Source organism: Hypanus sabinus, chromosome 8 (assembly GCF_030144855.1).
Source record: "Hypanus sabinus isolate sHypSab1 chromosome 8, sHypSab1.hap1, whole genome shotgun sequence".
Lineage (NCBI taxonomy): Eukaryota > Metazoa > Chordata > Chondrichthyes > Myliobatiformes > Dasyatidae > Hypanus > Hypanus sabinus.
The window spans coordinates 106607249-106622617 of NC_082713.1; the positions used below are offsets into that span (position 1 = coordinate 106607249).

Consider the following 15369-nt stretch of genomic DNA (forward strand, 5'->3'; position numbering starts at 1 on the left):
ACCCACCACTCTCTGTATTAGAAAAACATGCTCCACACATCTCCCTTGAACAAACCTCTTTAAGTGCATGCCCTCTGGTACTTGTTTTTTTTCTCCAATTATCCATTGAAATAATCCTACTGCACCTAGGGGCAGCTTGGTGGCATAGTGGTTAGTGTATCACTATTACAAACCAGTGATCCGGTTCAGTCCCTGCCACTGTCTATAAGGAGTTTGTACGTTCTCCCCCTGGGGACATGGGTTTCCTCTGGATTCCTCCCACATTCCAAAGATGAATGGATTGGTATGTTAATTGGTCACGTGGGTGTAAATGAGTGATGCAGTCTTATTGACCCAGAAGGGCCTGTTACCGTGCTGTACCTCGAAAGGGAATAAATAAATAAATAAGCAACTGTTTCTGCTACCTTTGCAGGCAACACGTCTCCAATCACAACTCACTGCTGACAAATAATTTTCCTCGGCACCTGCACAAACTATTTTGGTAATGATCTTAAATCAAAGTCTCAAGGCTTCTGCGAGATTGCAGCAAAAAATAGCCTGCATTTGCATAACATACGATCAGATTTCTTCCGAATGCCCCAAATGCTGCTCTCACAATGTTGTCACACGGATAAATAATGCTCCGAGTTGCCAGAACTCCAGTGAGTAAATGAGCAATTACACGATCATGAGGACAGGAAAAGAACATTATAGCAAGGATATTGAGGTTTAGGAGAGGGTGCAGAGGAATGCTGAACCGATTTCACAACACAATGCACTCACTTTCTAGGACTCTACAACTCATGTTTTCAGTTTTTATTTCCGTATCTCAATATCTATTTATTTATTGTATGTGTGTGTGTTTATTTATGTGTCTATTTATTTATGTATTTTTTATTTGCACAGTTTGTCTTCTTTTGTTCGTCAGTTTTAGTGTGTAGTTCTTCATTGATTCTAATGTCTTTCTGCATTCTACTGTGAAAATAAATCTCAAGATGTATACTTTGATAAATTCATTTACTTTGAACTTTGAATTTTGCAGTTCACCAGGAGGCTGCCTGGGTTAGAGGGGAGGAGAGGTTGGACAAATTTGGTTTGTTTCTCGGAAGCGGAAGAAGGTAAGAGGAAACCTGACAGAAATTTGTAAGTTTATGAGGGGCATAGATCAACTTTAATTGTCACATGTACATCGACACATTGGAACACACAATGGCCGGCACAGTCTGAGGATTACGCTGGGGGCAGCCCACAAGTGTCTGACACCAATGTAGCATGCCCACAACTCACTAACTCTACCAGACATCTTGGAACGTGGGAGGAAACTGGAGCACCTGGAGGAAACCCACATGGTCACGTGGAGAATGTACAAACTCCTTACAAACAGCAGTGGGAATTGATCAACAGTCGCTGGCATTGTAAAACAATTGCACTAACTGCTATGTTATCATATTACATATTATCGATTTACTAGGATGTTACCTGGGTTTCAGCAATTAAGTTACAGAGAAAGGTTGAACAAGTTAGGTCTCTATTCATTGGAGTGTAGAAGGTTGAGGGGGGATTTGATCGAGGTATTTAAAATTTTGAGAGGGATAGATAGAGTTGACGTGAACAGGCTGTTTCCATTGAGAGTAGGGGAGATTCAAACTAGAGGACATGATTTGAGAGTTAGGGGGCAGAAGTTTAAGGGAAACATGAGGGTATTTCTTTACTCAAAGAGTGATAGCTATGTGGAATGAGCTTCCTGTAGAAGTAGTAGAGGCCAGTTCAGTTGTGTCTTTTAAGGTAAAATTGGATAGGTATATGGACAGGAAAGGAGTGGAGGGTTATGGGCTGAGTGCGGGTAGGTGGGACTAGGTGAGATTAAGGGTTCGGCACAGACTAGGAGGGCCAAGATGGCCTGTTTCCGTGCTGTGATTGTTATATGGTTATATGGTTATATATTACAGAGCAGACAGCCAGAACCTTTTACCAAGGTTAGGAATGTCTAAGAGGAGAGTGCATGCATTTAAGAGGAGAGGGGGGTAAGTTCAAAGGAGATGTGAAGGGCAAGTTTTTGTTGACACAGAGAGTGGTGAATGGCTGGAATGCACTGCCTGGGATGGTGGTGGGGGCAGGTAGGACAGAACCACTGAAGAAGCTCCAGGATCGACACATGAATGTGCAGAGAATGGAAAGATAAGGGCACATGCCGGCTTAAGGGATTAATGTAATTAGGCACACAAGGTTAGTTAGTTCAGCACAGAGGGCCTGTTCCTGAGCTGTACTGTACCCTGTTAACTGGTCATGGCTGATTGGCTGGTAACCTCAGATCTATCCACAATAACTTTTCACTGCAATGGCACAAGAGGCTACAGATGGCAGCGGACCATCATGGCTACATCCCTTCCCACCACTGAAAGTATCTGCAGGAGGCACTGCCTTAAGAAGGCAGCATCCATCCTCAATGATCCCCACCTTTCAGGCCACACTGTCTTCTTGCAGTTATTAACAGGCAGGAGGTACAGTCCTACTCCAGCAGGTTCAGAAAGTGCTGCTTCCCTTCAACCATCAGGTTCTAGAACCATAAACACTACCTTTGCAACAGAAGGCTGAGGATCACCGCTTGCACGACTACAGACTTGTGTTATGTATGCACTGCTTTCTTTTCCTTCACTGACTTGTAAAATATATTTATAATTTATATTCTGCATGTCATCTGCACCAATGTGTTTGTGTTATGTTGCCACAAAGAGGTTTTTCATTGCACCTGTACCTCACTATATTTGTGCACATGACAATAAACTCTTTGTTTTATGAAGAATATTTCTCTCCCTGCCTTAAAATGTTCAAAGACTCTGCTTCCATGGTCTCTTGAGGAAGACAGAAAAGCATGAAAGCATGAACGACCAGGCTCAGGGGCATCTCTATCCTGCTGTTATCAGACCTCTTCCACGATAAGAAGGACTCCTGACTTAGTCTGATCTGTACAAACAGTGTGCAAACTAAACTAAACTAAACTTTTTACTTTGTCTTCATCCATGTGACGACAATAATAAACTAAAACCAAAGACCCATAACCCTCTGAGAAAACATAGATCTCTCCCTCAAATGGTTACCTTGTATTTCTGAACAGTAGATTCTGTTCCACCATCTTCTCTCCAAATACCAAATACCCTCTGTCGGGACCTCTCAGGAACTGGGGTCAAAGCTACCATTAATGTGAGCCAGAAAAGGATGGCACCAAGATCCTAAGAAGGGTGATTGATAAGTTTGTGGCCTCAGGTAGAAGGAGTCAATTTTAGAAAACCTAGCACATTTATTTTTCAACATAGTCCCCTTCCACATGTACACACTTGGTCCAGCGGTCGTGGAGCATATGGACCTTGGACCTCCAGAAAGTGTCCACAGCAGGGGTGATTAATAAGTTCATGGCCTAAGGTAGAAGGGGATGAGTTATTATCTTCAAACTTTCTGCATTATCACTCAAAGAGTTGAACTGCATGTGCATGTAACGAGAGTGTCTTGGACCTCCAGAAAGTGTCCACAGCAGGGGTGATAGATAAATTTGTGGCCTAAGGTAGAAGGAGACGAGTTATGCAGCTCTTCTTACATGCACGTGCAGTTGAACTCTTTGAGTGAAAATGCAGGAAGTTTGAAGTTAATAATTCATCTCTTTCTACCTTAGGCCATTAACATCAATCACCCCATGTTGTGGACCACTTTCAGGAGGTCCAAAGACGCCGACTTCTACAAAGAAGGGATCCGTATGCTCCATCACCGCTGGACTAAACGTGTGAATGTAGGAAAAATAAATGTGCTCAGTTTTCTAAAATTGATTCCTTCTCCCTTTGGCCACGAACTTATCAATCACCCCATCCTATGTCAGAAATTCTGATTAACTCTCCATGAGAGTTTACCCTGGGTAAATTTAGTCTCAGGGAGCATCTGTTTGCTCCTGCATTTAGAGTAATAGAGCACTATGGCACAAAGACAGACCCTTTGGCCCATCTTGGGTGTGTCACACTATTATTTTTGTCCGTTCCTGCAGCTGAACCTTTGCCCTCCATGCCCCTCCCAGCCATGTACTTATCCTAACTTCCTTTAAATTCTGAAATCAAACCAGGCAGGTGATGCCCAACGATGGAAATTCAAAGAACGATCTTACATTTGGTTACAAGTTCACTTTTGAGAAGGCAGCTAATGTATCATTGCTTAATATAACAAGACTTGATTGCAGACTCTGGGCTTGATGTCGCTCTGCGGGGAAACCAGTGGCCGATTTACCTGTCCTGCTTCCAAGGCCGAGTGACCCTGCGGCAGTGGGGAGAAGTCACAAGGAAACAGAAGGGACTAATTGCCCAGATGAGAGAGATAGTGTGAACAGCAGGAGGAAGAGGAGAAAAATGGGAAACTGTGTTAACATCTCCAGAACAAAATGATCAAACTTTTCATGACTTCTCCAACACATGATACTTTTTTAAAGACTATAGTTTGTAATATCTGGAATAATGTATATATTTTTTAATAAAATCTATTGTATTTCTTTATTTTTCTTAAATGCAAGGAAGAAAATGAATCTCAGGGTTGTATATAGTAACATATATATACTTCGATAATAAATTTACTTTTTAAATTTACTTAAAGATACAGCACAAATAGGCCTTTCTGGCCCTTTGAGTCACGCCGCCCAGCCGTCGCGGATTTAGCCTAATTATGGGACAGTTTATAGTAACCAGTACATCTTTGGCCGGTGGGAAGAAACTAGAGCACTCAGAGAAAACCCATGCACTTTGACTTTGATCATTTGGCAGATAGACTACCCACCACTGCTACCACCAGGTAGAAGATATCGTCCCAATGAAGGGTCTCAGTCTGAAACTTCTGACAGTTTATTCCCCTTCATAGATGCTGCCTGACCTGCTGAGTTCCTCCAGCATTTTGTCTATGTTGCTCAAGATTTTCAGCACCTGTAGAATCTCATGTCTTGGAAGTAAAAATCTGAAATTCCACAAAATCAGGGTCAGGAACAGTTACTTTCCTACAGCCATCAGGTTCTTGAATCGACCTGCACAACCCTACAGAGCACTACAGACCATCTCTTGCTCTACCATGGACTTGTCTCTGATTGTGTCATTTTTGCACTGAGGTTTTATTTTTGTATAAACACAAAGATTTCTGTTCCATTGCAAAGGTGTGCCCGCCTCTTCAACGGGAATTCAGTGAGACCCTCTCTCACTGCTCTCCCTCTGTGTTCTCTGTTGCCTTCAGTCTCTTTAACCATGTGCCCACCCAGACCTGCTACCATAACCACTTATCCTTCCTGGGAATTTGTCTTCTTCACCTGTCACCTTCTAGCTTGTTCCCCTCCCCCCACCTTTTTATTCTGGTGTCTTCCCCCTTCCTTTCCAGTCCTGTTGAAGGGTCTTAGCCTGAAACATCAACTGTTTATTCATTTTCGTAGATGCTGTCTGGCCTGCTGAGTTCTTCTAGCATTTTGTGTGTGTTACTTTTGTTATTGTATATTCTTTTTCTTCTCTCTTCACTCTCTTATATACTTGAAGTATAATCAATGTCCCATCTGTTGTCTGAACCTACATACCAGTGATGCTGCTGCAAGGAAGTTTTTCCATTGCACTGGTACCTCACCATACTTGTGCACATGAGAAGAAATGCAACTTAAGAAAGTATTGGTGAGTGAACTGCCCACTAAAACACTTGGCTCCACAGTAGTACTCTTAGAATCAGGGGTTAGAAGGTGATGGTATCACCCTGAACATTGAGCAAAGTTATCAAGGAGGATACTCCAGCACAGTATAATACACACAGGAACAGGCCATTCAGCCCAAGATAATATCAGGCATTCAGTCTTGCTCATTCTTTCACATCCTGTTCAAACCATTCCTCACAATGAATTACTGTATTTCCAGAGTCCTTTTCATTTCATATGAAACAAGGCAGGTTTTTTTCATTCAGACCACAATGTGATGATAACTGTACAATCTTCTGAGAGCAATGTCAGCTGAGGAACACACAACGACCAAGACACCAGCAGGTAGTTTCCTGCCTGGCATCCATGATGTCCAATTGGAAAAAACAGATAAGGTCTTGATTTAACTCATCAATCAAAACTCATTAATTCAACAATTTGTCAATCTTCACCATGCCCCATCTTCCCATGCCTGTAGAGTCAACATTTATGATCCATTTGGATGATTCCTGCTGTCCATCAAATAGCCATAATTTTTCCAATGGAACTTAAAGTTTTAAAGGTGAATTGAAACAACTTTCCAAAAGCCCTTTGGTCTTCTCACCAGCCTATCACCTCTCTCCGGTGCCCCTCTTCTTCCCATTCACCCATGTTCCACTCTCCTTCTTCTTCCTCCCTTTACCTTTTCTAGCTATCACCCCCCCCCCCCCCCAGTTTCTTACTTCATCAGCCCTCTCCCCACCCACATATCTTCGCCCTCACCTGTTCTCACCTATCATCTGCTAGCTTGTAATCCTCTTCATCCCCCAACCTTTTTATTTAGGCTTCTGCCCCCTCCCTTTCCAGTCCTGATGAAGGGTCTCTATCTGAAACGTCGACTCTTTACTCTTTTCCAGTGATACTGCCTGACTCACTGAGCTCCTCCAGCTTTTTGTGTGTGTTGCTCAAGTTTTCTCTCAAGGTTGCAACTCATGGACTTGATGTAACAAGGACATCTTTCTGAGCAACGTACAGCAAGAGCTGAGAGAAGGGTATCATAGTAGTGTAATGGTTAGCGCAACACTGTTACAGCTTGGGGTTTTGGCGTTTGGAGCTCAGTTCCAAGGAACGTCCATCCCGTGACTCAGTGTGTTTCTGCCGGGTGCTCTGGTTTGCTCTCACATTCCAAAGATGTACCAGTTAGTAGATCAATTGGTCACTGTAAGTTGTCCTGTGATTAGGGTAGGTTAAATAGGTGGGTTGCTGGGTGGTGTGGCTCATTGGGCCGGAAGGGACTGTTCCACACAGTATCTCTAAATAAATAAATAGATATAAATTTTTCTGCCATTTTTTCAGGCACATCCTCAAGCCACAAGATAGGCAGTAGCCTCCCCAGTATCAAGGGCATCTTCAACAGTGAGTGCCTCACAGAGGCAGCATCCATCATTAAGGACCCCATCACCCAGGACATCCCTCTTCTCATTACTACCATCAAGGAGGAGGTAGTAAGACAGACACTCAACATTTTAGGAACAACTTCTACCCCTCCAACATCAGATTTCCAAATGGACAATGAACCATCCCATGAACACTACCTCACTGCCTTTAGTCTCTTTCTGCACTAATTACTTATTATCATCTATAGTTTTTGTTATGTATTATGCTGTACTGCTTCCACAAACAACAAATTTCAAAACATGTGTCAGTTATATTAAAATTGATTCTGATTCATTCAAGGGGACCCAGGAGTATGTGGTTCCCTCCAAGTGCGCATGGAAGTTGGGACATTACGTTTCAGCTGTACAAGATGCTAGTGAAGCCGCATTTGGAATATTGTGTTCACTTCTGGTCACCCTGTTATAGAAAACATGTCATTAAGCTGAAAAACTGCAAAAGAGATTTCCTGATGATGGGTCTCAGCCTGAAATGCTGACTGTTTATCCATTTCCGTCGATGTTGCCTGATTTGCTGAATTCCTCCAGTATGTTGTGTGTGTTGCTTTGGATTTCCGGCACCTGCAGATTCTCTTATGATTATTAGTACTGTATGTTCTTGGGACTCAGGGGAGTTGATTACGGAGTGAGGTTCAGCAGGTTGGGATTGTGTTTATTGGAATGTCAAAGAATAATGGGTGATTGTATAGAGGTGGAGAAAACCATGAGGAGCATAGATTGAGTGAATGTGCAGTCTTTTTTGCAAGAAAGGGAATCAGGAACTAGTGGGCACAGATTTAAGGTGAGAGGGGAAAGATTTAAGGGATCCAAAGGAGCAGCAACTTCACACAGAAGTTGGGAGGGTATATGGAATGAGCTGCCAAAGAATATGGTAGCGGTGGGTGGGTACAATTATACTTAAAAGACATTCAGACAGGTAAATGGACAGGAACAGTTAGGGTAACATGGGCCAAATGTTCAAATTTGAAGTAAATTTATTGGCAAAGTCTGTCACGATATGCTACTCTGAGATTCATTTCCTCACAGGCATTCACAGTAGAACAAAGAAATACAATAGATGCAATTAAAAACTACACACAACAAACACTGATAAATAACCAATCTGCAAAAGAAGACAAACTATGCAAATAAAAAACAACAAATAATTAGGGTAGCACGGTAACATAGTGGCTAGCACAATGCTTTATCATACAGGGGACCAGGGTTCAATTCCCATTACTGCCTGTCAGGAGTTTGTACGTTCTCCCCATGACCATGTGGGTTTCCTCCGGGTGCTCCGGTTTCCTCCCACATTCCAAAGATGTACCAGTTGGTAGGTTAACTGGTCATTGTAAAAATGTCCCATGATTAGGCTAGGGTTATATCGGGGAATTTCTGGGCAGCCAAAAACAATTTAAAAACAAGCAAATAAATAAATAATACTGAGACAGGAGTTGTGGAGTCTTTAAAAGTGAGTCCATAGGTTGTGATATTGTTGAGGTGAGTGAAGTTATCAGGAGTCTGGTGGTTGATGTTTGAAGAGTAATAACTGTTCTTGAACCTTACGGTATGGGACCTAATGCTCCCCTACCTCCTGCCTGATGGCAGCAGCATGGCCGGCTTGGTGGGGGCCCTTGATGGATGCTGCTTCCTTGCGGCAGCGATCCTTGTGCTCAACGCTGAGGAGGGCTTTACCTGTGATGGACTGGGCTTTATTCACCACTTGCTGTGGGCTTCTCCATCCTTGTTTCTATATCAGGCTGTGATGTAACCAGCGTGGAGAAATAGGACCAGACCTAATAGGCACTATGCCGGCTGGTGGCATAGTGGCATTTGCACTGGACTTTGAGGTGAGTGGTACTCAGTTCGGATCCGGCTGGATCTTTGTACACTTTCCATCTATACTGGGTTGAGCATCGAGCTAGCAACGTGGCCTCATAAAAAGCACAAAGACATGCAAGGTTGCCGCCCAACGTGCCTCTAGGCACAGAAAGAATCAAAAACTAATAGACAGTGCAGGGACATGGATGAGTTGGGCTGAAGGGCTGGTTTCCATGCTGTACAACTAAATGAATTGAGATGCAAGGACAGAGTAATGGTTCTTCCTGATATCATTCTCACATTCTTTCTAAAGCATGAATGCAAAGGAAAATTGGACAAACATTAAGCACAGATTAATTCTAAGGTATCAGAAAGAACTAGCACAATCTGGATGGGCCGAATAGCTCCCATAATTGAATTCCACATTTGCAGCTAACCATGGACCTATACACACAGGCACAATATCTCCTAGCTTACCTTTCAGAGAGAGTTGACTTGACACTCCCTGCCCTCAGTAGCAGATTCTGTACCTCCCCCTTGGGCGTCGTGGTCAGGCCAGAGAGCGAGCCATGGTGGCTGAGTGGCAGGTCGATGGACTCTGAGCTGGTGTGCAGGCTGGTCAGCGAGGGGTAGCTGAGGGTATCCTTGCTGCCGCCAGGGGAGCTGCTGAGGCTGGCGGGCAGCTGGTGCCCGCTGGAAGGCAGCGAATGGAGGGAAGCGGGACTGGAGGCCAACGAGGGGCTCTGGCCGCTTCCCTCCACTGCCTGCTCTGCTGGTTTGCCCCCCGCTCCAGTCAGGCCCCCCGGACCGGTCGACGGTGACTCCAGGCTGCCCTGGCGAGACAGCGAGCCATGGGGGCTGGAGACAATGGTGGGGCTCTTTGCGGATTCCGAGCCAGACCCGCTGACTGGTTTGCCAGCAACCTTTGTGCCAAACAGCCTGTGGAGAAAGGAGAGGGGAATAAATAATTGAACATCAGAACACCAAACAGTACAACACAGGACAACCCTTCTGCATTGGTATACTGCAAGCCTTATCCTAAATTGCCAACCAATTTAAATATTTATTGAACACTATAATATTCATGCAGTTAAAAATAAATACAAACAAAATGCTGGAAATATTCAGCAGGTCAAGGAACAACGTGATACAATGACTATGACATCGCGATTCAATAAAACTACGACATGATGAATCTATGTCTCTATGATACAATGACATATGACATATTCTAGTCATCATGTCATAGTGTCTATTTCACAGAATCATTGAGTCATCCTGAACCAGCTAAAAAGCAAATCAAAAACACCCACACACTAATCCCTCCTACCTACACAATGTCCATAACCCTCCGTCTTCCTACTTCCATGTGCCTATGCAAAAGTCTCTTAAAAGCCTCTACCACCACACCAGGCAGTGTATCCACGACTCTCTGAGTAAAAAACATCCCTCACCTCCCACTTGAACCTACCCCCCTCACCTTCAATGCTTGGCTTCTGGTATTAGACATTTCAACCCTGGGCAAAAGATACTTACTGTCCACTCCGTCTATGCCTCTCATAATCTTATAAACCTCTTTCAGATCTCCCCTCAGTCTCTGCCATTCCAGAGGAAAAAAACCCAAGCTAACCCAGCCTTGCATCATCATGTCGTAGTCATTGAGTTGTCATGTCGTAAGAGTCACTGAGTCATTGAGTCGTAGAGTTGTCATGTTGTACATTCATAGAGTCATCGTGTTGTAGCATCTATGAGTTGTCATTTCATAGAATCATTGAGTTGTGTCATAGAGTCATAGTCATCATGTCAAACAACAACCCAATGACTATGACATGATGATTAGGAATCTATGATAATGACTCTTTGGCTCTATAACATGACAACTCCAAGACTCAATAACTCTTACGACGTGACATCTCAATGACCTTACCACACAATGATTCTGTAACTCTTCAACATGATAACTCTATAACTCAATTAATATATGACTCAATGACCCTACAACATGACAAATCAATAGCCCCATGACATGCTGACTCTATGACGATGACACGATGACTCTGACTCTTGACTTAATGACAATAACTCTATGACTCTCTGACAATAACTCTCTGTCTATGACTATCACTATATGACTAATACACGGTGACTCTATGACAGTGACATAATAACTCTATAGCTCTCTGACTGACTCTTTGACTAATACACGGTGACTCTATGACTATGATATGATAACTCTGACTCTCTGACTATGACACAATGATTGTATGAGTAATGCACGATAACTCTATGACTCTGAATCAATGAATCAACAACACTAACACACTATAACTCTACAACACAAAAACTCAATTACACTATGACCCGACAACACTGTGGACGACACTCACCTGCGAAAGGTAGGTGATGAGATGTCGGGGTATTTGGATGCCTGCTGCCTGAGCCCCGGTGCCCCGCCAGCTGTAGAGGGAGGGGGGCTGGACTTGGGCGAGGTTGACAGAGAGGCGCTCTCTGGATCGGACACTGCCGCCCTCTCCCGCTCGGATGGGCCGGCGCTGCCGATGGGGCTGGAGCGCCCAGAGCCCACTTTAGACGGCTCTCTGAGCTTGGAGGAGGGGGCAGCGGGTGGCCCCTTTGTGCCACCCTCGACGTTACTGGCACTGGAGCGCTGGCTGCAGCGGCCGCTCGTGCTGCCCACGCTAGACTTAGCCGGCCGGGGCAGGCTGCGGTACTGCAGGTTGGTCCGGGAGCTAACCAGCAAGATCCCATCGTCTTGGTTCTGAGATCCATCCAGGCTGGTCTTCCTGGCTGAGCCGGGCTTGCTGGGGATGCCGGAGGACTTGGGCACCTTGCCAAGGGTAGCGGACCCGCTGCTCACCGTCACCCCGCTGGCGGTCGTGCCGACGGACGAGCTAACTCCAGCCTTCTTGAAGCCGAAGGAGACGGTGGGCGTCCGTGCCATCCCCGAGGGCGGCTTTTTGCCCTCATCGCCGCTACTCCTGCCAGCCTCAGGTGGAGAATTCGTGGCTGTCCCTTTCAGGGCCACCTTCCCTTTCTCTGACACTTTGGCATCATCCATCTTACCTGCAGGGGACAAGCAAAGCACGAAGGTTTAGCAGAAAGGAACCTGCTTACACCCAGAGTCTGTCTTTATTAGCCTGACCTGCTCAGGTCCTCCAGCATTTTCCGTCTGTTGCTCAGGAAGAGGGTAGGGTTGAGGGAAAGATGTGGGGAGGATGAAGACAGCGATGAGGTGAGAAAGAGGGCAGGACTGGAGGAGGAAATGGGCGTGACTAGAGGTGATGGGGAAGGAAATGAGTGAGCTAGGCAATGACATGGGGAAGAAGGGTCAGGGGGCCGGGGAGCCTAGAGGAGGAAGAGGAGAATGTTGCAGGTGAGACGTTGAGTCATTCTGTTTTCCTGGTCCACGGAGCTTGAAGTCATGTTTTATTTAGTTTCCACAGTCAAATTTCCAAGCATAAAAGGGTTCCTGGATTTCCAGCATCTACAGAATCTCATGTTGAGGGATTAGCACCTTTAAATTCCTGGGAAGTATTGGCAGGCAGGCCAGCATCCTCACTTTCTTAGAAGGTTAAGGAGGTTCAGCTTGTCACCAATACTTTGACAAACTTCCTGTGTTGTTGAAAGTATCCTGATTGTTTGCATTTTGGTCTGGTACAGCAATTCAAATGAATCTGCAAAGAGTAGAGGACTCTGCTCAGTACATCATGGACATCTCATTTCCCATCATCAGTATCTACAGGAGGCACTGTGTCATCAAAGCTCCCCCACCATTCGGGCCATGCCATCTTCTTGTAGCTACCGCTAGGCAAAGGGCACAGAAGCCTGAAATCCCACACTAACAGGTTCAAGAACAGCTACTTGCCTTCAAACAACCCCAATCACTACTGTCTTATAGCAACATTATGACCACTCTGCACTTAATGGACTTTGATTTTTTTTGTTCTAATTGTATATTTTCTTATAAACACTGTGTATAATTTGTGTCTTATTTATGTTTTTCTCTTGTGAACGCTGCTTATATACTATTTGCCTGTCATGATGCTCCAATTAAGTTTTTCACTGTACCTGTACATACATGTACTTATGCATATCACAATAAACTCAACTTCGACAAGATGTAGAATCCTACATACTTCATCCTTCTCTGCCTCCTGTAAGTCCAGAAATCTGACAGTCTTGGTCTTGAATGTACAAGAAACACTCAATTCTTGAAGGTTTATTGGAAGTGGCCATAAACGTAGGCAGGGTAGTGAAACCAGTATTTGACACTCTTGCCTGTGTAGAAGAGTTGGGGCGTCATGTTGGAAATATATATCTCATTGGTGAGATCCCAGTTATATTCTACACAGTCCTTGTCACCCAACTACAGGAAGGATGTCAATAGCTGAAAAGTGTGAAGAGGTCATCTGTGAAGATCTATGCTGGGCCCAACACTTTGATGTGATTACAAAGAAGGCACACCAGTGGCGATAAACACAAGAGATACCGCAGATGCTGGAAATCCAGAGCAACACATACAAAATGCTAGAGGAACTCTGCAGGTCAGGCAGCATCTGTGGAAATGAACAAATAATCGATGTTTTGGGCCGTGACCCTTCTTTAGAAGTGAAGAAGTCTTACAGTGTTACCAGCGGCTATATTTCATCAGGCGTTTAAGATTTGGCATGTTAACAAAGACTCTAACAAATTTCTATAAATGGAGGGACAAATGCACAGGATTTGAAAAGCTGAAGAAAGTTGTAAACTCAGCCAGCTCCATCATGGACTTGAGCTTCTCCAGCAAAGAATGTCAAAAGGCAATGCTTCAAAAAGGCATCATTAAGGACCCCCATCACTCAGGACATGTCCTTTTCTCAATACTACCATCAAGGTGGAGGTACAGGAACCTGAAGAGACTCACTCAGTATTTTAGGAACAGTTTCTTCCCCTCTGCTATCAGATTTCTGAACAGTCTATGACCTAGCCAATCCCCCTCTTACACAAATTATTTCTTTTATTTTTAAACTGCACCACTATTTTTCCTCTCTTTTTCTTTTTGTACTACTTACACTATATATATACACTTATATTTCTTAATGTAATTTTAGCATATTTTATGTATTGCACTGTTTTGCTGACATATGTCAGTGATAACAAACCTGATTCTGGTTCTGAGGGATGTTAGTAAGTTTGGAGAGCTTGAGTTATAAGGGAATACTGGATACTGGATAGACTGGGAAATTTTCCTTGCACTGTGGAAGTCTGAAGATGACCTTATAGATGTTTATAAAATCATGAGGGATGTAGGTAATGTGGATGGTCACGGACTTTTTCCCCAGGACAGAAGAATTTAAAAGTAGAGGACATAGGTTTAAAGTGAGTGGTTTAAATGGGATCTGAGGGATATGTTTTCCACCAGGGTGGTGGGGATCTGGAATGAGCTGCCAGAGGAGGAGGAGGAGGTGGGTACCAGTACATAGTTTAAATGAGATTTATACAGGTACACAGATAGGAAAGGTTTAGACGCAATGAGTCAAACACGAGCAAGTTCAGGTGGACTCCTTGATCAGCACGGACCAGCTGGGCCAAAGGGCCTGTTTCTCACCGTATAACTCTGTGGCTCCAACATAATGTTTCTTGCACTGGGACTCAAAAAAATCCAGGAAATTGTGAGAAACACATACAAAATGCTGGAGGGACCCAGCAGGTCAGGCAGTGTCCAATTCCCTTCCACAGATGCTGCCTGAACCACTAAGTTGCTCCAGCAAGTTGTGTGTTGCTCAAGGTTTCCAGTATTTGTGAAATTTCGTGTGTCCAGGAGAGGTTGATGCTGTTTGGATTTATTCTGCGAGTTCTGATAAACCTGCATCCCACAGTTGGCCTGACCCACCAAATCCCCCTGAACCCACTGTTGACCCCCCACCTACTCTTCACTTTGAGAAGCCTTTTTGTCCTACAGTCTCCCGTTGCCCTGAGCTGACCGCTTCTGCATTCTTACCAACTGGCTTTAAGGGGAGGGGTGTAGCCTTGCTCCGAGGAGTGGGTACCCCTCCCTGTGCCGTCATCCCCCGCCTCCACGATCCGGTCTGGGACAAAGACAATGTGGGTCTCTGCCCCTTCTCGGAGTCATCAGACAGGTCCGAGGGGTTCCTCTTCCACTTCTCGTTTGGCTCCATCTTTGCTATCTCTGCTCCGTCCTCAGATTTCTTCAGCTCCTCCCCGCTCCAAGCTGCTTCATTTTCTGACATCGAGTGCTTTTCTGAGTCTGCTTTGAGCTGTGACAACACATGGAACAAGTTATAGGACACAGAATATAGCGGTTAGCATGCTACACTTACAGCTTGGGATGTCAGAGTTCAGAGGTCAGTCCCAGCATCCTCTTCCCGTGTGCACGTGGGTTTCCTCTGGGTGCTCTGGTTTCCTCCCATAGTCCAAAGCTGTACCAATTAGTAGATTAATTGGTTATTG

At 44.5% G+C, this 15369-nt stretch overlaps 1 protein-coding gene across 3 annotated transcripts in view; it reads right to left on the reverse strand.

The window, feature by feature from the left end:
* nav3 (neuron navigator 3) overlaps nucleotides 1-15369 on the reverse strand; it is a 449774-nt gene that overhangs the window by 96123 nt on the left and 338282 nt on the right. For all 3 annotated transcript variants that reach the window (XM_059977545.1, XM_059977548.1, XM_059977547.1), the window contains 4 exons: nucleotides 14900-15176; nucleotides 11289-11982; nucleotides 9379-9840; nucleotides 4246-4311 (listed from right to left, as the gene is read on the reverse strand). In XM_059977545.1, coding sequence (XP_059833528.1) covers nucleotides 4246-4311; nucleotides 9379-9840; nucleotides 11289-11982; nucleotides 14900-15176 — 1499 coding nt within the window. The remainder of the gene's footprint in view (nucleotides 1-4245; nucleotides 4312-9378; nucleotides 9841-11288; nucleotides 11983-14899; nucleotides 15177-15369) is intronic.